The 16,323-nt window shown below is 44.0% G+C and overlaps 2 protein-coding genes across 10 annotated transcripts in view; one reads left to right on the top strand and one right to left on the bottom strand.

Annotated features, from left to right (window-relative positions):
* Window positions 1-10,306, bottom strand: part of LOC106781341 (uncharacterized) — a 112,893-nt gene extending 102,587 nt beyond the window's left edge. For 2 of the 6 annotated variants that reach the window (XR_011434573.1, XM_070256804.1), the window contains exons 1-3: window positions 10,175-10,293; window positions 9,002-9,093; window positions 5,652-5,832 (exon numbers count right to left, since the gene is read on the bottom strand). The gene's annotated coding sequence lies outside the window, so the exon portion shown is untranslated. Of the gene's footprint in view, window positions 1-5,651; window positions 5,833-9,001; window positions 9,094-9,985 lie in introns of all 6 variants that reach the window. The other 4 variants (XR_011434574.1, XR_011434575.1, XR_011434576.1 and 1 more) reach the window with 4 other exon arrangements.
* The window catches only part of MED14 (mediator complex subunit 14), a 64,700-nt gene continuing 58,653 nt past the window's right edge, over window positions 10,277-16,323 (top strand). Inside the window, exons 1-2 of one of the 4 annotated variants that reach the window (XM_001489243.7) lie at window positions 10,277-10,987; window positions 15,628-15,654. In XM_001489243.7, the coding sequence (XP_001489293.2) occupies window positions 10,773-10,987; window positions 15,628-15,654 (242 nt within the window). In that variant the 5' untranslated portion in view covers window positions 10,277-10,772. Of the gene's footprint in view, window positions 10,988-11,046; window positions 11,546-15,627; window positions 15,655-16,323 lie in introns of those variants that run through there. The other 3 variants (XM_005614079.4, XM_070256802.1, XM_070256801.1) reach the window with 3 other exon arrangements.

Below are 16,323 nucleotides of genomic sequence, written 5' to 3'. Positions count from 1 at the left end.
TGACTACATTATGGCCAACCCAGGAAGATTTCCCCAAGGCTGATGAAAATCCTACGGAATACCATGGAAAAAGCCATTCAAAGCCTGAGTGCTGTAGGTGCTCCAGACTGACCGTAAAGTGGACAGAACGACAGCCCCCAGGAGCCCCTTACTTCAGAGAATGGCTGAAAAGATGCGATCTGCCCCCCTGTCCGAAGTGGAAGACTCCACCAGCTTTGTTTTTAGAACTTGGAGGCCCTCTGTTGCAGGCTATGATGACATTGAGCCACAAAACGCCCAGGATAAAGATGGGCACTCCGAAACAGGCAGAGTCTGCCATCCAAGAGAAAACTAAGGAAGGGAATATCAAACTCCCTCTAAAAGGGCGCATAAGACAATGTGGATGTGGCTGTTCAAGCAGGGGTTCCCGCAGAAGAAACTGAGAGTGTGAATGTCCATGAAATTTGCTCTGGATATTGAGCTATGGGTTTGGGTGGGCGGGGGAGGGGAGGGCCAAGCAGGCAGTTAGTTGTCCGCCCAGTTAGAACTGAAAGTGCCTCTATAAAACCAGATCCCTCCACAGAATTGCTCTCTCTTTTGAAGGAACTAAGAAGACAAGTAGCTGCCTTAAAACAAATTCCTCCTTCAGCACCTTCACTGCTTGACTGTGTAACTGCCTTCAAGGAGAAAGGGGGCTAGGGATGGGGTGGAAGCTTCTCCACCCCCAGGGCAGACCGAGGCCTTAGTCTCCAATGAGGTTACAATGAGGTGAGGTGGCAGGGAAGTAGGATAAAAATTTTTATGACTCATCTGAATACCAGTACTCGTTCACTCCTGTGCAGTCAACTGGCCAGATTTGGACATAGAGTAAAATGGGCAAGAAAATTCACTGTAACCATCTGAGTCAGGCTGTGCAGACCCTTGTCGTACCCCTCTGGCAAAGGCAAGCTGCTTCTGCTTGGAGGTGCCCTGTTGTGTTCTGGACTCACTGCCTTGCTGACACTTACCCACCACATTTCATCTGAAAGACACCTACTGGGCGGCTATGGGGCACTTGGGGAGATTGAGCGTCTCACACAGTACCTCCAGGTAACACTGGACCTAGATATTCTCATCTTGGGTTGGGTCTGCTCAATGCTAACAGAGTTGGAAAGGCACAACAGTCTTTTCTGATTTAATGACAATGATATAGTCAAGGGAGAAGCAAGCCTAGTCCCACAGGTGTGTCCTCCCCACAGGAAGAGATTGTGGCCACGCGTTTGGAGGCCAATGTAGCGCTCTCTCCTAATCACTCATAGGGGCAGCTACGTAGGGACCCCATTTCCGGAGAGTCTCTAAAGATGCTTGGGCTTGGTTTACTGATGGCTCAGCCCAACTAAAAGCTGATGATCTGTCTTGGGCAGCAGCAGCTGGCCAGCCCCAACAACTCTGGAAGACCAACTGTGGTAAGGGCTGGTCAGCACAACGGGATAAACTGAAAACCATCACCTTCGCCTAAGGACCACACATGTTATATTTTCACTGACTCTTGGGCTGTGGCTAATGCCCTAGCTATCTGGTCAGGTGCCTGGGTGACGAGTGACTGGTGTGGCAAAAACACCCCTCTGTGGGGCTGTGAGCTCTGGAAAGCCATTGCCACAGGCCAACAGGACATTTATGCAGCGCAGGTGGACACCTGTGCAAAGAGTTCACACCTAGATGAGACTGTGCACAGATTTTTGAGTCCCCTCTCCCTGGTCTAACAGGCAAAGCTAGCAAGCAAATTGCATAGGCTTTAAGCCAGTACAATAAAATCCATGCTGACTGTGAAGGAGCCGCGCAGGCCATCTTCAGCCTGTGTCAAAATGACCTTGCAACCCCACACCTCATGACTGAAGATGCCACTGGACAGATGTACAACAGGAAGAGATAAAAGGGGACCTCGCTGTCACATTTCCCAGCTGCATTTCTTAGAGACTGAGAGACTAATTAATGATCCTGGTCCTTGCCTCCCTCCACACATAGATAATGTCAGCATCTCTGAACTTGTCTGATATATAACCAAGAAATTCTTGTTTATGTCACCTTCAATATATAATCTAGAGAAAAGCCCAGATATACTCTATCCTCCCCTTTTTTTTTGCTGAGGAAGATTCGCCCTGAGCTAACATCTGTTGCCAATCTTCCTCTTTTTTTGCTTGAGGAAGAGTAGCCCTGAGCTAATATCTGTGCCAATCTTCCTCCACTTTATATGTGGGTTGCCGCATGGCTGACCATTGGTGCAAGTCCGTGCCTGGGATCTGAACCCATCAACCTGGGCTGCCAAAGCAGAGCGTGCCACCTTAACCACTATGCCATAGTCCCTATGACTTTTTTAAAAAAAAATCTAGTTGTAAGTTTTTTTCTTTTCCTCTTCCCTGCATGTACGCTGTTTTGTGAAAGAGAAATAAGCTGCATTTAAACTCGCACACCTCAGAGCACTTCCTTCAGAGCACTCTGTTGAACTGTTTCAGAGCAACTCTGCATGCTGATTCTTGAATAAACTCCTCCACTGACATCATCTAGACTCTTTACTTCAGTCGACAGACCCAATGGAACCACATGGCGTACTGGGCCTAATTAGGAAACGTCTTCTTTGGAACAGCTGCTTAGGGAAGTCAAGACTGAAGGGGTGGGGGCAATGGGAGACTGGCGATTCCATTTGTGATTCCACCCTGACAATCTCTAGTCACTCCTTTTCTTTTTTTCCCTCTGGTCCTAGCACCTGGGAAGCCTGACTGATTTCATCTTAAGGTGGCAGTTAGACAAAAGTGGAAAGGTGACTATACCCTTCTGCTTCTGCTACCACTTGGTTTCAGTCGTTGTGTGTGGAAGAGTGCTGACCATAAGGATAACAATCAGTTGGTGAAATTCATGAACCCTAGAGCATGCCTACAATGGCCGGCTTGGGCAGTGATAGGGGACATCACGGTTGTTGCAAGGGCTACCATCATGCCCATTTGAAACGGAAGAAGGTCTGCGCAGAGGTGGGAGATGGCTGAATGAAGAGAGAAACAGTGGCACTGACTTAGAACAAATGAACTACGTGGGCATGGAAAGAGAACAACAACCCTGGTACTGAGGAAGGAACATCTTCATCCCTAGGAGGTACGGGGGTGGTGGGAACATTTGATGCTTTCTTTGTCCCCTAGATCCAGTACCACAGCATTGCAAAACAATCACATGGTCTACTTGAGTCAAGCAGCAGCTGCAATTGGCAATATGACCCTGCCGCTGAGTTTATCATCCCGTCCTCGTGCTATGAAAACAGACTAGCTCACGTGAGCATGGCTGGATTGGAACTATTCTGCTGTGCTGGACGCCCTCATGATAGCAGGACTAGTCAGCTCTGCCCAACACCCTCACAAAAGCAGGACTGCCCGGCTGTGCCTAATACCTCAGCTCCCTCCTCATGTGTGCACCACTGTAACCTTGCCTGATGAGAATTAAGGCATTGAGCCCTTGGCCCTGGTTCCTCAGTTGTGTGGCAACTCATGAGGACAGAGTTTCCATCTGGACCCATCGTGTCACTCCATGGGACTTGGGGGCATGAGACCAGAGCTACTGTGCTGCTGCCCCCGCTGTTTGCTCTGCTGAGTCTTACTCCGATCACGTGGTCTACTCTCTGGCACACATGGATGCAGGTTTACTCCTTGCAATCCAGAGGTTGGGGGTTGGTCCCTAACAAAGAACAAGGCAACGTGAGATTTTTCTCTTAAGGAAGAATATAATAATTGCATTCTAAATGGGCTCCTTCTCCCTTCTTTCTATTTCTAATAATAACCCTCTTTTTCTTCTTCCTTTGTTTACCCATTAGAAATCATTTATTTAAAAGGTATTTAATTTTACAAAGAGGTATCTGCACTCCCATGTTCACTGCAGCATTATTCACAATAGCCAAGACGTGGAAACAACCCAAGTGTCTGTAGACAGGTGAATGGATAAAGAAAATTAAAAATATATATATATATATATAATTCAGGCATAAAAAAGAAGGAAACCCTGCCATTTGTGACAACATAGAGAACTTTGAGGGTAATATGCTAAGTGAAATAAGTCAGACATATAAAGACAAATATTGTATGATTTTACTTATATGCAGAATCTAAAAAAGCCAAACTCATAGAAACCAAGAGTAGACTGGTGGTTGCCAGGGGCTAGGGGGTGGGCAAAAGAGGGAGACGTTGGTTGAATGGTACAAACTTCCAGTTATAAGATGAATAAGTTCTGGGGCTCTAATGTACAGCATGATGACCATAATTAACATGTATTGTATACTTCAACGTTGCTAAGAGAGTAGATCTTAAATGTTCTCGCCACAAAAATTCTAAAAAAGGTAACTGTGAGGTGAAAAAAGATATTGAATTTTAGCATAGCTAGAAATTTTTAAGATTATAAATTTGTGTGTTTTGTTTTTGTTTTTTTTTTGAGGAAGATTAGCCCTGAGCTAACATCCACCACCAATGCTCCTCTTTTTTGCTGAGGAAGACTGGCCCTGAGTTAACATCTGTGCCTATCTTCCTCTATTTTATATGTGGGACGCCTGCCACAGCATGGTTTGATAAGCAGTGTGTAGGTCCGCACTCGGGATCTGAACCAGCAAACCCCAGGCCACCGAAGCAGAGCGCATGAATCTAACTGCTATGCCACTGTATAAGTTTTTTTTTGAGAGCTCCTCAGAAGCATTCTTATTTCAAGGCCTGAAACCAAACTTTTTAAAATATTTGACACTTTCATCTCTTTTATAAGCAGTTATAATTGAAGTTTCCTTGTAGTTTTCTTTTATTTTTAATGTTAAACACTCTATAAATTACAAAAATGTTTTAAAAATCAGAAATACTGAGTAGATATACATTACAGGCTGTTTGTTAGGAAAGGAAAAAAGATCTGGGCCTTTAGTTGACCACCCACTCTCAATTTTTTAAAAGGTTTTATTATATATATTCTCACGCATACAGAAAAGAAGAGAAAGAACAGAGTACAATGAACTCCCGTGTATCCATCATCAACTTTAACAACTGTCAACATTCTGCCAATCTTATTTCATCTACATCCCCCAACTTTTTTTTCTGCAGTATTTTAAAAGAAATCCTAAACATTTTATTTCACATGTAAATATACAGAAGTCAATATTTATTTTTTTCTGGGAAAGATTCGCTTTGAGCTAACATCTGTTGCCAATCTTTCCTCTCTTTTTCCTTTTTTTTTCTTCCTCCCCAAAGCCCCAGTACATAGTTGTATATTCCAGTTGTAAGTCCTGCTAGTTCTTCTTTGTGAGCCACTGCCACAGCATGGCCACTGACAGATGAGTGGTGTGGTTCCACACCCGGGAACTGAACCTGGGCTGCCAAAGTGGAGTGTGCTGAACATTAACCGCTAGGCAGTCAGGGCTGGCTCTGTAAGTTAACCTTAATCTCAAATAAGTTAACGCAATATAAATAGAACTACAGTGTACAGATGGTGTATACCTGTCCCACTCATTCATTAAAGCCAGATAGCTAGGCACTATGCTAGGTGCTGGATATCCAAGAGAGAGCCACATGAGGGCAGGAGAAGACAGAAAGTTCATAGGTTATTAGGTGAAAAAACAAATACAGGAATTATTGCTCCTAAATGATGATGATGAGAATAGTTAATATTTATAGATCACTTACTGTTTTAAGCCCTTTCAAACGTTAACTCATTTTTTCTTCACAATCATCCTCTGAGGTAAATACTGTTATTACAGATGAGGAAACTTGACCCAGAGTAGTACAGGAACTTGCTGGAGAGCATTCAGATCTTAAGTGGTGGAGCTAGGATTTTATTCTAAGAGGTCTGATTTCAGAGGCTCTGCTGTAAGGAAAAAAAAAAGAGAGAAGACTACCTTAAGATTGAGGTAAAAACAATGTTATTTGTTCACCAAACCATTTCATTTTCTTCTTAGCACACAGAAGACTGTCTGTATTTCCCAGCTCCCTAGCCTTTAAATGGGCCATGTGACTAATTCTGGCTAATGAAATGTGGGTGGATGTTAAAAAAGACAAAAAATCATCTCTTGGTTAGAGTGATGGCCTCCTAAGATGGAAGGAGCCTGGATCTCAGGGTTATGACTTAGAGGAGGGCCTCTCCATCAGGTCCATCTTTACCGAACTTTGTGAGCATGAGAAATAAACTCTTACCTGTGTTACGTCACTGAGATTTTGGGGTTGGTTTGTTATGGCAGCTAGTGTAAATAATTGTACTAATAGAAAAATTTTAACTTAAACAATTATAACATATTTTAAAAATATTGAAAAAGTACAGAATACATTAACAATCATATCTCTAGCTTCAGATTTAACAAATATTAATATTGTCACATTTCCTTCAGGTTTTTCAAGAAACCCATTACATATAACTAATAGCTAAGAACCAATAAAGCATCACCTCATCCCTCACCCCTCCCTAGAAGTAACTACTATCCTAAAAGTGGTGTCTATCATCCTCATATTCATTTTTTACTTTTACTACACTATGTTAAATTATAGAGCGTTATTTTGTGTGCTTTTAAAATGGACAGAAATGGTATCAAAAAAGATTGCTTTCTTCATTCAATATTGTTTTTGAGATGTATCCATGTTGGTATTTGTAGGTCTAATTCATTCATTTGAATAGGTATGTAGAAATATAGTAACTTACATATCCATTCTCCTGCTGAGAGACAGTTAAGATTGCTCATATCTTTTTGCTTCTACAAACAATGCTGCAATGAACTTCCTTGTACATGCCTAACACCTGGGGACAGATTTTCGGGCCCCCTCTCCCTGGTCTACCAGGTGAATCTAAGGAGCAAACTGCGTAGGCTTTAAGTCAGCACAATAAAATCCATGCTGGACTGTGAAGGAGCCGCGCAGGCCATCTTCAGCCTGTGTCAAAATGACCTTGCAACCCCACACCTCCTGACTGAAGATGCCACTGGACAGATCCACAACAGGAAGAGATAAAGGGGACCTCCTTCTCACAATCCCAGCTGCATTTTTTTTTTTTTTTTTGAGGAAGATTAGCCCTGAGCTAACTACTGCCAGTCCTCCTCTTTTTGCTGAGGAAGACTGGCCCTGAGCTAACATCCGTGCCCATCTTCCTCTACTTTATATGTGGGATGCCTACCACTGCATGGCTTGCCAAGCGGTGCCATGTCCGCACCCAGGATCCGAACCAGCAAATCCCAAGCCGCCGAGAAGCGGAATGTGTTAACTTAACTGCTGCGCCACCGGGCCGGCCCCCAGCTGCATTTCTTAGAGGTTGATCCTGGTCCTTGCCTCCCTCCACACATAGATAACATCAGCATCTCTGAACTTGTTTGATGTATAACCAAGAAATTCTCGTTTGTGTTACCTTCAATGTATAATCTAGAGAAAAGCCCAGATGTACTCTATCCCCCTTTTCTTTTTTTTTTTTAAATCTAGTTGTACTGTTTGTGAAAGAGATACAAGCTGTGCCTAAACTCGCACCCCTCAGAGCAGTTCCATCAGAGCACTCTGTTGAACTGTTTCCTGGGGTTTGAACTCCTCATGCTGATTACTGAATAAACTCCTTCACTAATATCACCGGACTCTATTTCAGCCGACATGTCACATAGTCAGGAGAGACCTCACTGAGGATTTTCTCATTTAAGCTGATACTGGAAGGATGAGAAGCCAGCCACACGAAGAGTCGGGAAACAATCGTTTCAGGTGTCTGGAACGGTGGACAAGCCCTAACACCCTAGGGAATGGCATGTACTAGACTCAGTGAGGTTACAGTGCAAGGAGCGAGGGAAAGAGCGGCAGGAGAGGGAGGTAAAGAAGCAGGCAAGGGCCACTCTGTTCATGGCTTTAGAGGCCACAGGAACAAGTTTGGGTTTTCTTTTATATGCAAAGCCATTAAAGTGTTCTCATTTTTTCTAGGTTAGTCAGACCATACTCACTCACGGTATTGTGAGTTCCTTCCTTCAACTCCACTATGAATGGAGCATCCGTTGAATGAACGCAATTACCAGTTTTACTCTCCGTTTTGGAGGACTTGATCACAATATTAAATAAAAAGAGAAGAAAAAATTACTTTTCAATTCCTTTCCCGCCTTTTTGTGTCTGAGGGGCAGCTGTATGTTTCCAAATGATGACAATTTCACTTTTTCATCAAAAAGGCTTAAAAGGAAATGTACCTTTTTTCCTCCACATTTTGCAATCAATTTGTTCCCTTTATTAAAATCAGATTGACTCCATGAAAGATCTAAAGCGTTAAGGTCAATTTAAGAGCTGAGGAAATATGCTGGTAGTTCTGGAACTATCTGAGGTGCGACAGAATGAGGCGATGAGCAAACAGAGGAACAATTGAAAAGTGTGAACGAAAGAATTATGTACATATACTACAGTGCCAAACATTGAACTGTTGGTTTTAAAATGATAAATTACACTATTTCCCAAAGTGGTCTGAATGTGAGTCATTCCTTTAGTAACTCAGCCAAACATGCTAACATTTTCTCTCCTTCCCCATTCATTTCTTCTACTAGTACTTCCTATATTTGCCTAGTGGTTATACTACCAGGTTGGGAGGTGGGCTATCATCTCTTCTAGGAGCTTTCATTTACACTACTTCCCCGATTTCCAACAATTCAAGCACAGCAAGTTTCACAGTCCTACTCCTGTATTTTTGCCCAATTTTCCTCTAGAATATCCTTTTTAATAACTAGTACTTTTCAATTTTTAAAGATACCTATTCAAACACAGAAATTTCAATAGAATCTAATCTGATAGATGTGTGTGAAATTTTCTGTGTTCTAAAACAACCACCATCCACCTATTAAATTATTTTTTATTTGCATGATGCTTGCACTCTCTCTAGGTAGACCCTTAGTGCCAAATAGAATGAATACCAAAATGCCTGACGTACAACTGTGTTTAACATATGCAATAGGGCAGAGTTAAAATCCTATCAACATCACAAAGAATCAGAATCTGAATGGTAGAAAAGACCTCCAGGACCATCTCATACAACCACCTACCTTTTGTGTGTATGTGACCACCAGGGTTTTTTAACTGAAGTCAGTAGTTTTCAAAAGAGGAAATAAATCTTCAGTAAAACAAATCAAAATAGCTGCAAGAGAAATGGTATGATTCTAGCTAACATAAAAAATTTGTTTCCTAAGGTAGCTTGCATGGGGATGGCTGATAGTCTCTGCCCTCCAGCCACTGCACCTGGAGTGGGTACAAGTAATCCTAATGCCTTTTGATAAGTACCCTGAGACTGTGTGTAAATGTGCTTTAGGACCACAATGGAGGGAGCAAGTGATTACACTCCAAATGTCCCACCTTCAGAAGACAGGTGAATGGCCTTCCAGAATGACTAAGAATTACACAAGTGGACAAGGATGAAAGTATTTTAACCTTAGAGAACAGCAAAAGCATCTTACACCTAGGAGTTACAGATAGGAATCTGCAAAACGATGTTTGAAAAGGGTTGCAGCAATGGACGCTTTCCTAACAGTGGATTTCTTCCCCAGCTGCACGTTAGAATCACCCAGGAAGCCTTTAAAAATCCCGAAGCCCAGATCTCACATCAGACCAGTCAAAGCCGAATCTCTGGGGCTGGCATAAGTCTTCGCACGCATAAGTAAATTTAAAGCCCTTCCCCACCCCTGTGATTTCAACGTGCAAGCGAGGTGGAGAATCACCATGTTCAAGCAGGAGGCAAAACATTAAAGGTGAATTTTGCGGGAGAAAGAGCGGCAGCAGGACACAGAGGAACAGAAAGCCCTTGAAGGGCTGGGCGGCCACTGCAAGAGCAGGGACAAGAACCGAGTGAGAGGCAGCGGGAGAGGATTTAAGGGCTGTTTCTGTGGAATAACTGCCGAGATTCGGGGTTGGTAATAAAATCAGCATATATCCAACTGTACTAAAGTGAAATTATTCTGCCAGCGGCCCCGCTCCTACCCCCAATCATATTTTCTCGCATTTTTTCCCACAGTTAAAAAAAAAAAAAAACCCACACAATGACGGAAACGTCTTCTATCCCACGAAAGGCGCATGGGCAGACAGTGGGCGGGGCAGAGAGCTGAGAAATCAGAAGCGCGCAGCCGCTACAATTCCTTCCCGATTCCAGAACCCCAAGTCACAGACACCGGACGGGGAGCCCTCCCGGCCGCGTTCGCGCCCCACAGCGGAGCGCGTAGAGATACCTCAGGCCAAACTGGTGCCTTTGAAACCTGGGAGTGCGCCGAGGGCAAGGGCGGGGCAACTGCTGACGTTCACGGTGACGCCGCCGGCTCCGCCCTCACGCCCGCTTCCGGCGGCGCGCGCCCCCGCTTCCGCTTTTCCCGCCCGCGCGCCGGCCCCGCCCCGCTCCCACGCGCCCCACTAGAGTCCTGGCGCCCGACAGCTGCGAGAAAAGGCACAGGTTGCTGTCGGAAGTCCCCCTGCAGGTTCCCCTTCCGTTCTGCCTAACGACTTCCGCTTTAGGCCGTCAACATGGATGCCGCGGCTGCCTGGCAAAGCGGCCTCTGAGCGGTTGCGGAGGCGCAGCTTCTCTGCGGCGTCCGCCCCGCTTCTCCGCCTTCCCTGCTCCCCCCCGCCCCTCGCTCCCGTCCCTGGGGCCGGCGGGCTCGTCGCTACATGGGGGCGGGCCTCCGCGGCCGGCGCACGGCTTCCTGTTCTGAGGCCGCCTGGCAGTAGGTGGCGGCGACTCTGCCCGCGCCCGCTTCGGCGCGGTGACCGAGCGCCCGGGAGGCTCGAGGGCCTCATCTTGTGCCGCTGCGCCCAGCCAGGCCCTGCGCCGCCATGGCCCCAGTGCAGCTGGAGAACCACCAGCTGGTCCCGCCCGGAGGCGGCGGCGGGGGCAGCGGCGGCCCCGCGTCTGCCCCGGCGCCTCCTCCTCCCGGAGCCGCAGTGGCGGCGGCCGCTGCGGCGGCGGCCAGCCCTGGCTACCGGCTGAGCACCCTCATCGAGTTTCTGCTGCACCGGGCCTACTCGGAGCTCATGGTGTTGACGGACCTGTAAGTGCCGCGAAACCCATGCCTGCTCCCCAGCCCCCCCTTCCCGCCCAACCGGCGGAGAGAGGCTCGCACCTCCCTCTCCGCAAAGGCTGCTGTTTTCTCCTCTCCGCCGGGCTGCTTGGTCTAGAATTTCTGAATTCGTGGGGCTCAGCGGAGGTGCAGGAGCAGCTTTGCATTTGGGGTCTTTTCTGGAGGTGCAGCACCGGAGAGTTGTTAATTATGCATGTTGTTAGGCTTTCACTGAAAATCCCGTCGTTGGGATTTTTTGCTCCAGTTGCCAACAGAACCCTATTGATTTCTTGGCTGGAAGCTTTTTAGTCCAAAGTCCAAGGCTGGGTTTAGGAATACATAACATTCGGGCTTTAAAAAGAAAAGCCCAAAGACAAGAAATCTGTTTTACAGCCTCTTGACTGTACATTTTAAATGTAGGTTGTAATTGCTTCTGACAAAGTTTGAACTCAGGAGATGTATTGTGTATAAAAGCATCCAAAATTTGAGGTTCCAAGGTTTTTTTTTCCTGGGACGTTTCAGAGTGTTTGAAGTCTTCACGCGTTTAATGTAAGTAAAAGGTTTTTTCTAACTGGCCTGCTGTTATTGTCTCTGGAGTATGAAGGGAGTTTATAAATCACCAAGTTACCAATGAAATGCCTTGGGACATGATTAGGATATTAATCCCTTCAGGCACAGGATCAGAATACGCTGTAATGATTTTCAGTGTGTGAAGAAAAGAACTATAAAATTGGGGGGTATAAATACTTGAATTACTATTTTACATTTTTTAATCCAGGTTCAGAATTATTCGTTTCTGTCCAGGTTAGTTTTTATCTATCTATTGCTAGACTCCAGATCAGTGTTTTCTGTTGAAATACATTAGTATGTAGATATTAGGCTGTAAAGTGTCACAGTAATTCGTTACTACAGACTGTTAAAATATTTGTTTGCAGGTGACTAAAAGAATAGATTCCACTTATTCCTGGAAAACGTCATTCTCACTCATATTTGGTATACTGTACTTTATTGAAGGGGACAGAAGGAAGGCTGTCGCTGCCTAATGAGAAACTTAAATAGCTGTCATGATTAGGGATTATTGTAGTAATATACTTCTCTGCACCAGTTATTGCCAGATTTCATAAAAATCCAAGAGTATCCATGAGAAAATTTGATGTATGTGACAGTCACCTGTCCTAAAATGTTGAAAACTGCTCTCAGTGGTTGTGTGATTTGTATAATTTGTTTTTCCATAGGGGGTTTGTAGAAATTATTTGAATTATATTGTCTTTTTCTTATTATTTTAGGACTTAGTTATGAAGAGAGAAATATCTGTGTTGTTGTTATAGAATAAGAATATAGTTTTGGTCCCGCACCCTTTATATAATGATGATTCCCGTGCTTATATCTCCAGCACAGACCTCTCCACTGAGCTCCAGACTCTATACCCAGATGCCTATATTTAAATACCTAATGGACATTTTAATGTGCCTAGTCTGGAACCAAACTCCTGATTCCACTTGATTTCCCCAAACCTTTCCTCTTTGACTAAGTAGTATCTCCCTTCTCCCTATTGTTGCATAAGCCAAAAATTTTCAAGTAATTCCTGGCTCCTCTTTCTTTGAATCCCACACCCAGTACCTCAGCAAGCCTTGTCATCTCTGACTTCAGAATCTGACCACTTTTCAACATTTCCATCCAGTGTGAATCCTTCGCCCATGTTGCTGCAGTAGTCTGCTAGCTGGTATCTCGCCTGCTGCCCTTGCCCCTCGACAGGTTTTTCTCCTTTAAATAGCCAGGATGATACTTTTAAAACTCCTCTGCTCACAGCTCTCCCGTGGTTCCCCATATCACTTAGAGTAAAAAGTTTTTGTAGTCACCAATATGTAGAGTGACCGTAAAGTTTATGGTCCAAATCAGGACACTTTTGAGCATGAAAGGTGCTGTTAATAATAGTGTCGGAGCAACAAGCATAAACTGGAACTGCCTTGAGCAAACTGGACATGTGGTCACCTTACCTTTAAGACCCTGCATGATCTGTGCCTTCTTTCCCTTACGTCTTTAACTTCATCTCCTAATACTCTCCTCCCTGCTTAGTCTGTTTCAGCCACACTACTCCTCTTGATGTTTCTTGATAGTGCCAGGCACACACCCACCTTAGAGCCTTTGCTCTTCCCCTAGAAATCTGTGTGGTTTGCTTTCTCATTTCCTTTAGGTCTTTGTTCTGATCTAACTTATCAGAGACTTTCTCTGACCACCCATGAAAAGCACTCTGCCCCTTCAATCTATCCTCTGTTACTCACTGCTTTGTTTTTCTCTACAGCACTTATCACCACTGGCCATTATTCCTTTCTTGCCTGTCCCCTCCCCACTGGAAGCTCTATGAGGATGGGGAGTTTGATCTGTTTGCTACTTTCCCCAGGGCCTAGAACGATGCCTGGCACATAGTTGGGGCTTAACTAAGTATTTATTGATTTAATACATCAACAAATGAATTTTTAGAATTATCATTGTAGACCATGGAGAATTTAATGGGAAAATTCACTGTTATTTTTGGTACATAGGCATATAAAATAACCTTTTTCTCTTTTGATTTGTGGTAACCAAAATTAGGAATTTTCCTTGGAAGTTCCTAAAACATGTATTTTTCCTTGTTCCAGGTAGAAACTGTCAGGATTAATGTTTTAATGTAAAAGCAGTGTTCTAGGTACACTTTATTTATTTATTTGTAAAGATTTTCTTTTTCCTTTTTCTCCCCAAAGCCCCCCGGTATATAGTTGTGTATTTTTAGTTGTGGGTCCCTCTAGTTGTGGCATGTGGGATGCCACCTCAGCATGGCTCTGAGCAGTGCCATGTCCGCACCTAGGATTCGAACCCACGAAACCCTGGGCTGCCCCAAGCGGAGCGGGCAAACTTAACCACTCGGCCACAGGCCTGGCCCCTAGGTACACTTTATAAGAGTCATATTTCTGCCACATTTGATGCTTGTCTGTGAACTACTGAAAGTGAAAACGAAGCCTTGGCAATTTTAGGTGGTTTGTTTTTGGCCCCAGATTTCTGATTTTTTCCTTCTGCTTGTCTACTTCCTCCTTCCCCCCAGTGTACATGCTCTCATCTTAGAGTTTACACTGCCTTGACTTATTAGGGACCTAGGTTCTAGTCCTTTTTTTAAACCTCTTTTAAAATGAGAAAATGCTAGGATCTCAGTCGTGTAAACTTGTCTTATCACACTTTGGTGTAAATCGGTTTCTGTGAGTGACTTCCAAAAATTTGCATTTTAGAGCTGTTGCCCCAAATGGTAGATTTGTTATCCATAAAGAAATTTTAAATAGATTAGGAGAAATTGGGGGAAAAGGGATGCAGGCAGCAAAGCCTATCCTTTGTCCCTAAAATGCCACCACCTCTGACATGAGATGATCCTTTTAGGGTCTCTGGGGCAGGTGGGAAGAGCTGGAACAATGCTTCCTGTTCTTTCTACCCCCAAAGGCTCTACTCTTCTGTTTCTCTCTTATGCACACACTAGCATCCATGGTTCTCATTCTCTCCCTCCCTTGAGGACAAGGGCTGTGGCTTCTAGAGGAGTGTTCTCAGGAGCTTTTGCATGTAGAAGAACTGGCCAATTGCAATCTTATAGTAGGGCCTTAATTTCTGCTTCATCTTCTGATCTGCTGGTCCTTCCAGCTCCTACCTAGTTTCCTTTATCACTCGGGTCATAGCTTCAGCTTCCATCCCACCGTCTGCCCTAAGAATTATAGGTAACTACAAGGCAGAACTCATTTTAATAGTTTCCTCTCCTTGTACATCGACTCTCTGGAGGTGGTTTTAGTTTTTTTGCACCTGTGGCACGTGGGTGGGAGAAGAACATCTAAGCGGCTCGCCGTGTATTCTTCAAGAAGTGATGAGATGTAGGGGAGCCTTTAGAGTTGTTCAGACCGTTGAGTCTTGGACCATGAGATAGAGGTTTACAGAATGTGGTGATTCAGGAGGCACATTAGGACCTTTGTAAGCATCAGTGGACGTGAGAGTGTTAAATGGTATAATTTATCAGGGAAAATGGGGACATTGGTTTCTGGCTATCAGTACTGGAGAACTAGCAAAAAAGAAATCAAAACCTTACTAGAGCTGTTTACGAGTAATATAAATCATTTACGACTAACCGCCGTGCAACGTCATAATTACAGTAAAACCCTTGGCTGACACTGGCCCTTCTGTGTGCTTAGCTTCCACTTTTCCCACCATAACAAAACATGGAGGCATTATTGCTTGGAAGCAAGGTTCCATTGGTTATGGGAGGCTGGCAACTAAGTAGTACTCTGCATCTATGGCCATTTTGGTCTTATATTTTCTCTGACTCCCTATGATATAGTGTGCTAAGGTAAGACTTGGGCTTTTTAAATCTTTGAGGTTCATGCACTCCCTTTTGATTTTGAATTTTGAATGGAAAGAGATGTTCCTTTGTTGGTTTTTCCCTTATAGCTTTGTTGCTGGAAACTCAAAAATTAAAAAGAGTAGATAGCTGCACAAGCTTGTAGTGGTTATTTATCCAGTTTTTTGAAACATTAAAGTATTTAAAAGAGTCAAAGACCATTATCATACTTTGATGAAGATATGCATGTATTTAGTCAATTTCTCTTTTTTTCCCTTTTTCTTAGACTGCCAAGGAAATCTGATGTGGAAAGGTGAGTATGAAAAAACCTTAAATCTGTCTCTTTGTTGATATATCTATGATTGTGTGTGTGTGTGTGTGTGTGGGAATGGGTGGTAGGGCTGTGGATCAGAAACCTAGGCCCAGAGAGCCTAGGGTGGTTTTTCACACCATATGTTTTGGGAGCCCTGGGAAATGTAATTTCCTCCTCCTTGACAATACTTGGTGTGAGACTGACTCTGGACCTTCTGTTCTAGGACTTTATTGAGTCACTGACCAGGTCAAGTCCCTGAGGGGAATAGGAAAATGTAGAAGATACAGTCCCTAATGGAAGAAGCTGAGGAGCAGACTGACTTTAGAAAGTTCGCTGCTAATTTACCATTTGATATCTTTAGAGAATTGATATTTGCTTACTGCTATTGCTGTTTTATAGTTGAGAGAATTTTGATTCAGTTGGAGTTTGGGACTTAAGACATAACTAAATACTAGTGTGTTTGCATAGGCCAAAGGAACAAGATAAATTAAGATTTCAAAGCAATCATGCGATTGGGATTTAAAGTGTGGCTGCAATATAGGCTGCTTGACTATATCTTTGGCACTACTTAGGCTCCTTGGTTGATTTTTTTTTTAATACCAAGTCACTAGGGAGGATTTTAGCATTTATTAGTGACTATATTCTACCCCCAACTGACCTTTATTATAG

The sequence above is a fragment of the Equus caballus genome, chromosome X (genome assembly GCF_041296265.1).
Source record: "Equus caballus isolate H_3958 breed thoroughbred chromosome X, TB-T2T, whole genome shotgun sequence".
In the NCBI taxonomy this organism is placed as follows: domain Eukaryota; kingdom Metazoa; phylum Chordata; class Mammalia; order Perissodactyla; family Equidae; genus Equus; species Equus caballus.
The sequence above is the reverse complement of the archived record's forward strand: the minus strand, read 5'-3'. Positions and strand labels throughout refer to the sequence as shown.